A 14,061-nucleotide genomic window follows, 5' to 3' on the forward strand; every position below is an offset into this window, starting at 1 on the left:
ACCAGAAGACACTGTAATATGTGTCCCATATAACTGGTTGACTTTTCGTCTAGGCAATCGAATAGTAAAGGGACAACTTTTGGTACTTATCCGCTCAAAGGGATATTAGATCTGAATCGCTTAATCCATAACACATGACAGATCTTTCTGGACATAGATAGATATTTCGACATTAACATTGATTCTAAGGTTAACATCAATATCTATCCCTCTACTTAACAAACACTTCATCTATACAAAACCGTTAGGTATAAGTACTCTCTTTTAGAAGAATTCTAAATCCAGTCCTATAAGCTAAAATACTAGCCTAAGCAATCATAATACTGTTATTGATATATAGCCGCTTATTAGTAGTATAAATTCTTCCCCTAAAGTCCCGCCTAATTTGTTCGCAGAGCCTTCTATGCTAATTGTGATCACGATGAGCGGTTTTGAGGGTAGCAATTGTTATTAAAAGTGAGTAGAAAGTTGAAGTCCATTTCGTTATCGTTATCGGGATTAAAGCGGCACGGCCACGGCCGAACTAAACCCGATCTTTAGTTTGCATCGACTCTCTTCGCTTCCCCCTCTTACTTCTTCTCTATTTCTCAATTTTTCTTCTTCCCAAGAAATCGTTCCCTTCCCTACATGGTTCCTTTACATATCCATCTTTAATATTCATTCCCTCACCCCCCAAGGGTCCTTTCTAACAATGTCCTCGACTACCCATTTCCCCGATACCGAGGGCTTCCAACAACAGTCTGACAACTTCATGTCATGGCTGCAAGCCAGCTCAGGAGTTCAAATCAACCCTAAATTGAGACTTGCAGACCTCCGAGAAAGCGGAGCAGGACGAGGTGTCGGTAAGTGGCTCAAATATCTCCCTAAGTACAAAATCTCGCCCACGGAGTATCCCAAAAATGAGTGTCTCACAAAAGTGTCCACCGGTCTCTAACATATCCCCCGGACTATAGTGGCACAGGATAACATCCCCGAAGGCGAAGAACTCTTCTCGATCCCACGAGCCATGGTCCTCACCGTCCAAACCTCAGAGCTGAAGACCCTGCTCGGACAAGATCTAGAGCAGCTCGGCCCGTGGTTGTCCCTGATGCTGGTCATGTTGTATGAATACCTTCAGGGTGATAAGTCTCGATGGGCTCCATACTTCAAGGTCTTGCCTTCTCGTTTCGATACTTTGATGTTCTGGTCATCGACCGAGTTGCAGGAGCTGCAGGGCAGCACTATTGTTGAGAAAATTGGTCGAAAAGGTGCCGAGGAGTCCATTATTGAGATGATTGCTCCTATTGTGAGAGGAAATCCCGCTCTATTCCCGCCTGCCCCTGGTCTTGCGTCTTTTGACGGCGATGCTGGTGCCGCTGCCCTCATTGAGATGGCTCACATTATGGGATCTCTCATCATGGCCTATGCCTTTGACATTGAAAAGTCCGAGGATGATGAAGATGAGGGAGAAGCCAACGACGAGAGCTACATGACCGACGATGAGGATGAACAATTGCCCAAAGGTATGGTTCCGCTTGCCGATCTTCTCAACGCCGATGCGGACCGAAACAACGTAAGTTCCAACTTTTGTTCCTCTATCGTCATCGATTCTAAACCCCCCTCATATAGGCTCGCCTCTATCAGGAAGAAGGTTCTCTTGTCATGAAGGCAATCAAACCGATCCACCAAGGTGAGGAGATTTTGAACGACTACGGAGAAATCCCCCGTGCAGATCTCCTCCGCCGATACGGCTACGTGACGGACAACTACGCCGTCTACGACGTAGTTGAGCTATCACTGGAAAGTATCTGCCAAGCGGCAGGTCTTTCCAACAGCGATGTCGAATCCCAGCCCCGTCTTGAGTTCCTCGAGGACCTCGATATCCTTGACGACGGCTACGTGATTCCCAGACCTGTCAACGCCAACCCTTCTCTGGAAGATATCCTGCCAGCTGAGCTGGTCATTCTGCTGAGCACCCTTGCTCTCCCCGATGAAGAATTCAAGCAGCGCAAGTCCAAGGGCAAGGCGCCCAAGCCGGCCTTGGAAGCGAACCAAGCTGCCATCTTGGTTAAGGCTCTGCACACCCAGCAGGCGAAATATGCTACCTCACTGGCGCAAGATACTCAGATTTTGACTTCATTGCCTCCATTGGATGCCTTGGATGTGTCGTCCCGTCGCGCGAGAATGGCTCTCCAGGTTCGCATTGGCGAGAAGCAAGTCCTCCAGGCTGTCCTGGGGTTGTTGGAACCCGCTGCAACTGGTTCACTGAAGCGTTCTGCCAATGGCGATGCCGGTGAGTCGAGACAATTCAAGGCCCAACGAGTTTGAGCGTTTCGCATTCAGCCACACGCCGCTATCAAGTTGTTCTACTTTAGAACAAGAAAAGTGCTTTTTGCGAATTATTAAATTGTGTTAGATTTTCTGAATGTTTTTGAGCCTTTTCCTTTGCCCTCCCATTCGTCGCTTGCATCATAACTTCGGTTATCCATCATACAAAGGCTGCCCGACACCAGCCAACACCACCGAAACTCGGGAGAAAAAGATACTATGTACACTAACAAATGCAGTGCTCAGCCATGAGTGGCTGGCACTTGAGTCGAAACAAAATGTCGAAAAAGAGGTGTGAGAGGTGAGGGGAGTCGGGGGAGAAGAAAAGAACAAAAATCGGGCATGAGTCCAATACCCTTCGCCGCCCGCGGAAATCATCAAAACATGGGTACTAAAACTACAAGGGTTGGTAGAAGAGGGAAAAAAAGAACAACGACGAAGGGATGCGGAAAGCAGAGCCGCGAGGAAAACGCCCGCCAAATGCTGTGAAACAGAGAATTAAAAAAAACAAGAGAGTCGTTCAAGCCTCAGATACAGAAGTACCAGGTACGGGATTGGATCCCGTTTGACCTTGGTTCTGATCTTGCAGTCGTCGTGCTTGTGCTTGCTGGGCTGCCTGCGCCTGCGCCTGCGCATGAGCTTGGGCAGCCACAGCCGCCTGTTCGCGAGCCTTGGCCATGGTGATAGCCCGGTGCTGCATGATCTGAATGCTGTACGCATCAGTGTCATATTCGGGCTCCTCATCGGAATCTTCTTGGTCGAACTTGAATCTATCGGCCTTCAGTGGGTCCATTTCGACTTTACGGGCTCCCATGTTTCGACGATCGATCATTAACCGGCCACCACGACCGACTCGTCGGCGGAATGATGGCATTCGGTGTGGTTCATCGTGAAGCTCTAGGGAGGCAAGCTTTTCTCGAGAGAATAGCGGGCTTTTGATGTCTAACGAGGTTTCCATGTCACCAGATGCATCTGATGATGGGGGGTGGGCAGTTGTGCCGTGAATGCGGGTCGGAAAGCGGCCACATCGAATGTCCGATCTGGAGATGGAGACAGTGGCGCGCGCGTGTAATCCACATATCCCTCGTTCCACTTGATGTGCTTGGTGATATTCTGCTTGATATCGCGCAAGATCTCGTTCTCCTTCTCGGCCTGTACTTCCTCCAAGGATTGCAAATCGTCTGCGCCTGCGCCGGCCTTGAGGGGCATACGCAATTGAGGAACATTGGGTCGTTGGGCAGGTATGTCGAGCACTCTTCTCTTGGGCTGTGTGAGGGTCAGCATATGCATTATTGGAATCCATGCAGGAACTCTTTCTTACCTTTTGGTTGATGAGATCTTCGTCATCGTCCTTGATATTCAGCTTGCGCTTCATCTCCTTGACCTCAGCACGTTGCATGAATAGTTGGCGCTCCATGGAGAGCATCTCCCTGCGAGCGATTTCGCGCTGGCGCACCAAAGCAACGAGCTCGCGAGCATCTTCCAGCTCTTTGCGAAGGCGTCGGAGCTTCTCGGCACTCTGCGCATCTCTACCACGCGTCTTGCGTATCTGGCGAACCTCGCGTCTACGGAAACAGACAAATGGATCACTGTCGTCGGTGTCTTGGCCGGTTTCAAACTGCAAAAAAAGGTGCTGTTAGCTATGTGGCATGATCAATTGGATACAAGGTAGCATACCTTGAGCTGTGCTACGAGTGGGTTGTTTTGCACACTCGCGCGGCGCGACCTCCAGTGCTCATAGATTTCCTTGGCCCATGGCTTCATGGGATCTTCTAATGTCGCATCCATTGTGTCTTCCATTTCCGCAAACGACAGCACGGGCGGGTTATCTACCGAGGCATACGGCTGTTTCAATTGCGCCGTCTCTTCAAAGAAATTCATGACTTCTTCGAAGATATCCTCCGTGCACGGGTCCGTAGCAGGATCGCGCTTCTGGTTTAGGATCTTGAGGAACACATCGTCCTCTTCCGTCATGTTGTACGGACATCCGCAACAGTCCTCGACAGTCGAGGAGAAGCGAATGTACGTCGCAGGTTGCGAGAAGATGGGAGGGTAGAGTTCGTCATATTGGAGGACACTGAGGATGGTCTCGGGAGTGGGGATATGGGCCTCGTTTACTTTGCCCTGGGCAGTGGCATTAATGGCTCTTTGCAGATGAATTTCCTAAACACGCACAGGAGTCAGCGCGGCCGATTTCTATATGGAGTGAAAATCTCGTGTCATTTTGGCGATAGTGTCACGTGATGGAATAAAGGGGTGCTAAAAATAAGTGCGAAAAATAGGGACTCACCGATTCCTCGGCCTTTTCGACACCGGTTTCAATCTGTTGTAGAGAACTTTGGATGTCATCGTCTATGGCATCGATTTCGTGTTCCCGGACAACGGGAATGGACGCCTTAGAGGTGAGCTTTTTCGGGCGCGTCCTACCCAGGCCCCCGTACCGAGTCATGGTGTTGGAACGCGCGATAGAGCAACGACCATGGGCGGAGGCGGGGTAAAAGGTGTATCAGAAGAAAGGTCTGCTCATGCGCTTTCGCGTAGTCGTATTTTTGAGATGAAATTCGATGGAAGGGGGGAGATATTGACGACTAAAGATGGGGTTATTCGCGGCTGGCGGTTGGGTTGACGTTGTAATGTCAGCCGGCGGTGGCCTGTTTTGGCCGAGTGCACGGCCTCAGGGGCTCGCTTGCCTGTCCAAATCCGGTTAGTGCGGGGCTGGGCGATATCAGATTCCCCATAACATTTGAACTCTGCCGTCACTGTCACTTTATCACTGTCATTTTTGACTTCCTTTATCTGTAATATTTTCGTGATATTATTGTTCCCCGCTTTATTCTTTCAGATCATTGCTACTACCATCGTCACCCTATCTCTTACAACCATCCATCATGGAGAGTCAAGGCAACGAACCCAATGCTGCTGCTATTTACGATGCGCGGAGACGTCGTGGCTCCGTCGGTACCACTCAACTCTTCGATAACATTGTTTCTACTTCCAACTGTATGTTTATGGTGGTCGCATAAGGAATGAACGCGTTGGCGATAAGGACTGACCCGGAAAAACCAGTCAACAGGGATGAAGTCGACCGTCTCCGTAAGCGTTTCATGAAGCTAGATAAGGTCGGCGACACAGCATACAATGTCTCTGGTTGTCCCTGTATACTAATAATCTACAGGATGCCTCTGGTACCATTGACCGCGATGAGTTCCTCTCCCTCCCTCAAGTGTCGTCCAACCCGCTCGCCACAAGGTCCGTTGCTTTCCCCGCACACATACCTATTCACACCCACCCTTTATCCTGTACTAGGGCCACCATACTACACAAACACATTTCTGACACCCCCATAGGATGATCGCGATTTTTGACGAAGATGGTGGTGGTGATGTCGATTTCCAAGAATTCGTGACAGGCCTGTCAGCGTTCAGTTCGAAGGGCAACAAAGAAGAGAAGCTGCGATTCGCATTCAAGGTTTACGATATCGATCGCGACGGCTACATTTCCAACGGCGAGCTTTTCATCGTGCTGAAGATGATGGTCGGCAACAACCTCAAGGACATCCAGCTGCAGCAGATCGTCGACAAGACGATCATGGAGGCTGATAAGGATCAGGATGGAAAGATCAGTTTTGAGGAGTTCACAGATATGGTGGAAAATACTGACGTGAGCCTCAGTATGACGCTGAGTAAGTTTTCTTTTCCGTCTATTGATGTTGATATTCATATATCTTCATTTGTGTTGACTTTCCTTCAGATCAAATATGATTGGCCTTGGGTGGTACTATCATATTCGGTTTCTCTCCGATGTTTGACTTTCTTTTTTATCTCATGGTCTCGACATGACATGATTCAATGATCAGCGACGTGTTTGTGTAGTTTATTTCCCCGGTCCATATATCTCATGCAATTATCTTTCCCATGAACTCTTTCTTCGGCCACTCATCCACAGAAGCATTCGCTAAATTCAGAACCCATGCTACCCTGGAAAGTATCCCCAATGACGAGAGTATATCAACAAAGTACCACCTCACTGCTAATAAGTCTCTCGACCCAACTTTACATCCATCAAGTCTGACCCTTGACCTTATCAGCCTACCAATTATAGGTTGATTACGACATAAAAAACACTAACGCAAACCAAAACAAAGCCTCGACGTTTCAGCCGCATACCCAAAACCCCCGTTCTCATCTGGACCAACCCTGAATCTCGCAAGCATACCCCGGCAACTGCCAGTCCCTCGATATCTTTCTGGCCTGCAGTCTCGTGGACCGGATGACCCCCAACAACTCGGGGACAGGCCCAGCCATAATGCCAATCCTTGTCTGTCCCCGACTGTTCATGCATTGTGCTTTTGCTCAGACCTCTTCCGATGCCCGTATGCATACATCTACATATTTATGTACTCTGTACACTGTACTCTCGCCCGTTGACGCTTACATCTCTATATAACGGGTGGAAAGCTGTGCTGGTGAATCTCATGTCCAGGCTGGTATCTGTACCCGGCTACGGATAGATGTACTTGGGTGATACGTATCTACCCAGGCATCTTGATCCTCTAAGCATCCCTTCCGCTAGTTATATCCAGAGACTACATGTAGAAGATTCTGATTCTTCCTTATCTGCCATTGTGTGATATCCCCGTCTCGGCGCCGTCCGTGCTCCTGACCGGGCAACCGGACTGGATGAGCGTGGTGAGACGATAATTTCGGAATTCCGAGGCACTGGATTCGCTGGGTCTGCAGTCCGAGTTGGGAGTCGTACAAAGCGAGGCACTGGTGTTTCGAGGGATTGATCTCATTATTTCGTTTTTGTTTTTTTGTTTTTTTCTCTTTCTCTTTTGGTTTTGTTTTCTATAGTAATGAGTGGCCTGTCGAAAGAGGGTATGACCAAAAGAACAGGTGGCTGAGAAGAAATGTATAGCCCTTGGGGGGGTGTCATGTTACTTGTCTACCTGGGTCTACACGGGCATCGTAACGTCGCAGTGTCTTTTGTCATTATGGTGGGGAGGTGTTTCAAGGAGATTTGTACCCAAAGAACATTGGTTGTACTTTGTATAGTTGGTCATGTGGCAAGATTTTCGGTTGATTCTTGGCCTAAGCTTTTGTTTGGCCAAGAATCAGTCTGACATGTTTTAAGATATCTATATCTGAAACAGGAACCTAGTTTGATCTGTACGCAGATATCAATTCTCGATTGGCAAAGTACCCAAGTACCTCATCAGGTACACAATGGGCATGAACAGCAATAGCAATGTACATTTGTCATTTCTTTCATTAATCCCAACTAGTTCCAGCCTCGTGTTTTGTGCTACCAGGTGGTTTATCCAACGTGTCGGGCTCCCATGATGATCTCCGATCGAGTATCAATCTTCTGGCCCAATATATTTTCCCTTCTTATTATTATTTTTCACTTTTCCAATTCTTATATATATGCATATACATGATTTCGGTGAATTGGGGGCCTACGAGTGGACAATTCCAGTCTGATACGCCATTTAATTATCAAGTACCCTGACCGAAGATTGTTCGGTGCGTAAGGTTAATGTGTAGGCAAATCATTTCCCGGTGGATCAACCTATAATTTAGTTATTATACATTTGTAAATACTATACTACTCCATATGTAAACACAACAAAAAACAAAAACAAAACTAGACCGGATCTTTGACGTCGCATCCGTACTCTGCCCTAGTGACTTAGCGTAGTGGATTCTCCCCATCACAACCAGATTGTCGGATCCAGATTAGGGCGGAATATGACAGGTTGGGCTAGGAAGTACCTATCATCTTATACGGAATTAGAGTAAATGGACCTAATTATTAAATAGTATAGGTTGCAGTGGGTAACCCATCAGTATATAGTACGTTGTATATAGTATCTACAACATACTATTTTATACATTCCTTTTTCGGAAGAATTGCTTTCCTTGAGACCTGAGCAATCAGAATCCCGAGGAAAAGGAAACTGACGTATGTAGGTGGCCGCCAGGGCTTTGTAGATCCAATCGAGCAAACAAGGCTTCAATTGAGACTATTTGAATTAATTATATTGCACTAGTTGTTTCAATATAACTTATAGCATATCAGATGACTCTTTTAATATTCTTCTTTCTATCTTCTTTTTCTATCTGACAAGCTTCCTAACAAACTTTTTTATATTATATATCATCCTGTGGCTGTACCCCCGTCAGCCTCAAGTATCATGCATCTCGGTTTCCGAGGTTCCAGCAGCTGCCCGGCTAATCTCCCCGGAATGTAGAGAAGAAGCCCCCTTTTTCACTGAAAAAGAAAACCATGGCAACTTTGTTTTCTGTTTACTATTCTGTTTACTATTCTGTTTACTGATTTTGCTTTTTATTTTAAACATTTCCCTTTTTTCCTCCTTCGCCCTTTCGCCACACCCTCTACGCAAGGGAGAGAGTATTTGTCTCATGTTGAATTTATCAGCCCCAGGCAGCATAGAGAGAGTTACACACCTGAAAAAGAAAAGAAAAAGATTACCACATGACTCTGAGAAGCTGAATCGCTTTTTTAAGAAGAGAAGGGAAAAAAAAAAAGGAAATAAAAAATCCCCCAAAATCCCCAATAATGATATACACATATGGCCAAGAACCACAGCACCGGGTTCCCGGGCGATGACAGCCGAATGGAGTTTAGGTGTAGATCCTGTTCGATCGTCGATCAATGGCTTTTTGGCTTTTAGGGTTAAGCACTTGGAGAGAATGACAGAAACAGAGATAGTTGACTAAATTCCTAATTCCCAATTGCTAATTCTGATTCAATACTCCGTACAAATCTATATAATATGGATAATATTTACAAATTCCTATTTAAATTTATATTACTCATGATACTCCCATGATACTCATAATACTCCATATTACTTCTAATACTCATACTAGGAGCCCTAGTTTATTCTTTCTTTCCCCCCCCCCCTTGGTCCTGATTATTCCCCTTCCCTTTCTTATTCTTATCCTTATTCTTATTCATCTTCACTATATCCCAGGTACCTTCCTCAAGGGCTAGAACTATACTTGATCTATCTAATCCCCGGGGGAGATGAAAGTGCCTTTTTTCACTACTCAGCTCTAGTGTCATCTTTCTATTTTCTTTTCAGATCCATCACTCCCTTAAATCTGATTTTTATTATTATCTACCTTACTTGCCTGATTTCATGCCTAATTGATTGCATTGACTCCTGCTTTTTTTTATTCTGAGTTTTGATTTCAATTTTCAATTTTTGTGGCTATTATTATTCTTTTTTGTTACTTAAGAGTCTGCGTGGCTGCGTCAGAGGACAGGATTCGAATGTCTACTTGAACCACAAGGATCACCTCTTGTTCTCTTTTTTCTTCATCTTTGTACCCCCACTCCACAAGGGGAACAAACAGAAACAAAAGAATCTACGTCTGTGGAAAAGTATTCCCTTGATTCTTTTAAATCATCCAAGCTGGCATCCTACGCAAGCCCACCGCTTTCTCCCAAGCATTGGGCTGAGCTTGATCTACATCGATCCTGGGACAGTCTGATGGATGGCGATCAACGAAAGCATGAAGGATCGATGTCTCGATCTGGAAATGCTGCTCGCAGAGCATCTGGTCGTGCAACCGATCATTTTGACCCGGCCATTCAACCACGTGGAGACCAAACGGGGATATCGCAGCCTCCGGAGCAAGTCCCGGTGTCCTACGACTACGGATACACAGGCAGCTCCTTTCACGGCGGTTCCCTGCAGTCAAACGACTTACAGAACTACCAATCCCAGAGCTTTGCACGAGCACAGCGGCCTCAACAGTCCTCGTCTATTCAGCATCGACGGCGCATGCCACCCCAGGAACAGCCTTACTCTTATGATTCCAACATGATGTACGGATTCGGTCAGCCCGGTCCAACACAAGCACCCTTCGAGGTTGTTCCACAGTACCAGACTCGACCTGTCCCTATTGATGCCCTGGCGAACCCATTCGTTCCACAGTATTTTGCATCAGAAGATTCTGCAGGATCTGGGCTTGCTGGAATCCCCTCTTATCTCAATGCACAACTCCAACCTTATAATCAAACGAACCCCATGGCACGCCCAGTTACCACCCAATCCTTTCCTGCAAATGTTACCGATTTTACTATAGGGTCCGGGTCCATGAGCCGATTCGATCAGCCTGAACCTCAACAGTCGGACCCTTCGAGTCTGGATGAGGCTATAGGTCAATACCAAAGTATCTTGCGCCATACTTTTGATCAAACGCGAGCCGGAAGATTAGTTGAAGCTAGTGGATCGCTGCTCCGAATTTCCAAGTGGCTTGTGGATAATGCACGGCGTCTAGGTAAGATGCTTTTTTTTTCCTCGTCATCTTCTGCCTTAATTTGTCCCCAAAAGCATGCACTGTTTGCCATGAGTCTCGGCAGTATTACAACAGTCGTACTTGCAACTGGACCCTTTTTTTTATTTGTTGCCTAATTTTTCCCCCTCCTGTTTTTTTTTAATTTTATTTCCTTGAGCCTGCACGCACGCGTCATGCAAGCATCATCTGACACTCTATTACCTACAGTGGGAAGCTAATGATTTTTGATGTGATACATAGGTCTCCTCAATGACAATAGCACCCTTTATCCCGACCGTCTGGAGCTATGGAGCAATTTTAACCTTTGTTGGTTAGCCCTGTGTCAAAAGCAGAAGGATTTGATACAAGGTTTATTGACATCCGGTCAACAACCGCAGCAAATCAGTTTAATTCAACGTGACCGCATGGAAACAATGGGAAAAGAACTGATCCAACTATGCGATCAACTTGAACAACATGGCTTAGTGGATTACCAAATGGGTATATGGGAAGAAGAGATTCTATCCGGTAAGTTTGGTATCCACGAATAACAATTGCTTTTGCTAACACATATAACTAAATAGTGCTGGGCCAATGTCTCGATCTGATGGAATCCAGCCCCGAACTCCACCATATCTCAACTATACCCGAAACCACGGCAGCGGTGCCTCGACCGTGACCTGGTTGGGACACAAACAAAAGAAAAAGTAAATAACAAAAAAAAAATCCAAATACCCGAATCTCAGCCCTTGGGTTCACACAGTTCAGCCGTCCCGATCAACTCGCGGTCCCAAATCTCACCAGCCGCCACGGGGAAGCTATTGCCTACTAGCGTCGCGCCAATCGACAAATGTGATATTTGACATCTCTCTAGAGGAAACCTATCACCTCTCGATTTGACCATTCTCTTCATGTGACGAAGAGATCCACTTGGATCATTTTCCTCGGTCGTTGCCTCTCCCACACCCATTTGTTGGTCTTTAGGGCTTTCTTGGCCCTCAAAACCTCATTCCAAATATTCTCCATACCTCTACCACATACTCCGTATACGAAGCGCGATATGATAATTCGCGAGATCCTCACATTGTTATTATCGCTATCCATCCGCTGCACTTCTGTAATCACATACACCTCTCGCCGTTCTCAATAACGAATCTACGACCTGTATATATTCACCTTGGTTACTGGAGTTATTCCACGCTTTTCTTTTACTATCATCTCAGTTCTTGCATACCCTCTCCTCTTCCTATCCCTTTTCCATCTTTATCAAACGGGGCTGGCTTGCATTATCGGGTGTGTGGGCAAAACACAGGGAAAATGGAGGGCGTCCGGCGCAGAAGCGGAATGAGACTTTCTCGTTCCCTGGACTTGAATTTAGCTATTTAGCTCGCACTTTGGAGTGCTCTGGAGGATTTCTATTCTTGTATCCTTTCTAATTGATTCGGACTGGGCATGTGATAGAAAGATTTGCTTTCAATCTTTTGTTTTGCATCTCTGAACAATCTGGTCCGTTACTCAATTCGCGTTTTACTCCCTATATGTATATTGCGTTTCGACTACTTCTAGATATGCAGGCTATGGCCGTCTGCCTGCTGACGTTGGACTTTTATATTCCAAGGTTGTTAGCATATAGTATCCATGGAGATATGTGAACATAGGGCAGGGATATCACTTTCTTACGGTCGGTGACTGTTTTATACGCTTATACTTGTAGATGAGGTCGAAGAACTAAATCTGCTTTTGCCATGTCTGCTTCGTAACAATATCGTTTCTTCGGAGTCTAGATAAGGCACTTTTTGTAGGAATTGTTCCAATGGTGATTCTGTGCATTTCCTTATGGGCTTGACTTTGTAAATGATATGCATAGAGGAATAGGTGGTTCTGACTGGAGATAGCATAGCTAGACCATTCATAAGATTTTCTGGACCATTACCTAGGTAACACTTCACTGGCTTTAGAGCAAGCTGATGTGAGAAGGTTTCAGGCACGAATTCACTTGTGAACTTTATACTGCATGCTCCAGGCCCATCCATGCAGGTCCGCAGGCAAACCTAAAGCTTAAAAAGGGGCAAATGGAGCTGCAGATACCTGCAAATATTATTGTTCAGTTTAAATTCAAGGTAAGTTTTGGAATTGATAGCTTCATATGCATTGAGAGTACAGGATATAAAACAGGAGCCCGAAGTCTACGGGTGCCATGGCTGGTGAATAATACAGTATTGAAACAAAAAAAAAAGAATCGAAGATATCCGAGAAACCTCGCTTGGCCATTTAACGCTTGACCCAGGTAGGCATCTTGCGAGCCTTGACGTGACCGGGCTTCTTTCTCTCGACACGACGGGCATCAACGGTAATGACACCAGCTAAAAAGGAGGTTAGTAAATGGCAAATATATAGAATGAGTTTCAAGATCAAAAACATACCCTTGCGCAGAACAGGCTTCAAGCCAGGCTCATGAATCATCAAAGCCCGACCAAGAGCCAATGTAATGGCCTCAGCTTGTCCAGTAACACCACCTCCCTTCACAACAATCCAAGCATTATACTTATCCACACGCTGCGTGATCCGCAGAGCATGAAGCGCACTCTCACGATCATGGACCCGCTTAAACACCTCCACGATATTCTTTCCATTAACCAACACCTCGCCCTCACCCTCAAGAAGGTGCACAACAGCGGTAGACTCCTTCCTCTTGCCCTTGGCGCGTGCACACCCATTCTCATCAACAGTATAGACGGGCTTCTCATCCGCGTACGGGTTACCAGGACGAATGAACTTGCGCAGAGTCGCGTGGACCTCGTCAGGAACAAGCTCGGGCTTGATACAGTTCATCCGCTGCAGGATCTTGAGCAGCTGCTTGTATTTCTTCATGGGGATGGTCTCGCCCACGAAATCACGGAACTGAGGCAGCTTGAACCACGCCATGCGTGGTGCCTCGTGGATTGACACCGTGGGTATAGTGGCATACTTGGCTTGCAGGGCTTCAAGTTCTAGAACGGAATCGATGAACCGCGGTCTGCCGGAGAAGTAGGAGCGAGAAGCAGGAAGAATTCGGGCGGGTCTTTGGGCGAAGTTTTCGAAGTTGATTTCTGGGGCAACGGCTCCGGGGGCTGCTTCTGTTGCTTGACTTGCTTCTGTTGCGTAGGTGCGTGTGCGGAGGATGTTGAGGGTTGGTCGGGAAGCGTGAATTGAGGTGTTGGAGATGGTGGATGTTAGGCGGAGGGATTGCATGGCCCCTGTGAGGGTATTGGGTTTATTCCACGCCATGACTGGAGGAATTGGGTGTGAATCAGGCCTAACGAGACCTAGATAGACCTCCGTTGCGCAGTGTCATGTTTTTCGGGTCAGGTGATCTTCGCAATATCAGTTCCTCCGAGAACTCCGGCGTCTAGCACAATTTTCTTTAATTGCCCCTCTCCCATTTTCTTTCTTCCTTCTTTTC

General features: G+C 46.6%; 5 protein-coding genes across 5 annotated transcripts; 3 read left to right on the forward strand and 2 right to left on the reverse strand.

Moving 5' to 3' along the window:
- Positions 1 to 691: 691 nt before the first annotated feature.
- On the forward strand, positions 692 to 2,307 carry N7529_001208 (ribosomal lysine N-methyltransferase; the record flags this gene model as incomplete). The annotated part of the gene is made up of 3 exons (XM_057236739.1): positions 692 to 842; positions 954 to 1,552; positions 1,609 to 2,307. 3 exons carry the CDS (start codon positions 692 to 694, stop codon positions 2,305 to 2,307), a joined length of 1,449 nt encoding a protein of 482 aa, XP_057103542.1.
- A 520-nt stretch (positions 2,308 to 2,827) lies between these two features.
- N7529_001209 (uncharacterized protein) lies at positions 2,828 to 4,756 on the reverse strand (the record flags this gene model as incomplete). The annotated part of the gene is made up of 5 exons (XM_057236740.1): positions 2,828 to 3,217; positions 3,271 to 3,573; positions 3,629 to 3,925; positions 3,985 to 4,470; positions 4,598 to 4,756. 5 exons carry the CDS (start codon positions 4,754 to 4,756, stop codon positions 2,828 to 2,830), a joined length of 1,635 nt encoding a protein of 544 aa, XP_057103543.1.
- A 439-nt stretch (positions 4,757 to 5,195) lies between these two features.
- Positions 5,196 to 6,068, forward strand: cnaB (calcineurin regulatory subunit B; the record flags this gene model as incomplete). The annotated part of the gene is made up of 5 exons (XM_057236741.1): positions 5,196 to 5,307; positions 5,374 to 5,426; positions 5,483 to 5,556; positions 5,655 to 5,989; positions 6,058 to 6,068. The coding sequence occupies 5 exons, from the start codon at positions 5,196 to 5,198 to the stop codon at positions 6,066 to 6,068; spliced, it is 585 nt and encodes a 194-aa protein (XP_057103544.1).
- A 3,761-nt stretch (positions 6,069 to 9,829) lies between these two features.
- Positions 9,830 to 11,298, forward strand: N7529_001211 (uncharacterized protein; the record flags this gene model as incomplete). The annotated part of the gene is made up of 3 exons (XM_057236742.1): positions 9,830 to 10,622; positions 10,881 to 11,147; positions 11,204 to 11,298. The coding sequence occupies 3 exons, from the start codon at positions 9,830 to 9,832 to the stop codon at positions 11,296 to 11,298; spliced, it is 1,155 nt and encodes a 384-aa protein (XP_057103545.1).
- A 1,592-nt stretch (positions 11,299 to 12,890) lies between these two features.
- N7529_001212 (mitochondrial 37S ribosomal protein uS9m) lies at positions 12,891 to 13,886 on the reverse strand (the record flags this gene model as incomplete). The annotated part of the gene is made up of 2 exons (XM_057236743.1): positions 12,891 to 12,982; positions 13,043 to 13,886. The coding sequence occupies 2 exons, from the start codon at positions 13,884 to 13,886 to the stop codon at positions 12,891 to 12,893; spliced, it is 936 nt and encodes a 311-aa protein (XP_057103546.1).
- Between the last annotated feature and the right edge of the window lie 175 nt (positions 13,887 to 14,061).

Source organism: Penicillium soppii (genome assembly GCF_028829465.1).
Source record: "Penicillium soppii strain IBT 18220 chromosome Unknown utg000001l, whole genome shotgun sequence".
Taxonomy (NCBI): domain Eukaryota; kingdom Fungi; phylum Ascomycota; class Eurotiomycetes; order Eurotiales; family Aspergillaceae; genus Penicillium; species Penicillium soppii.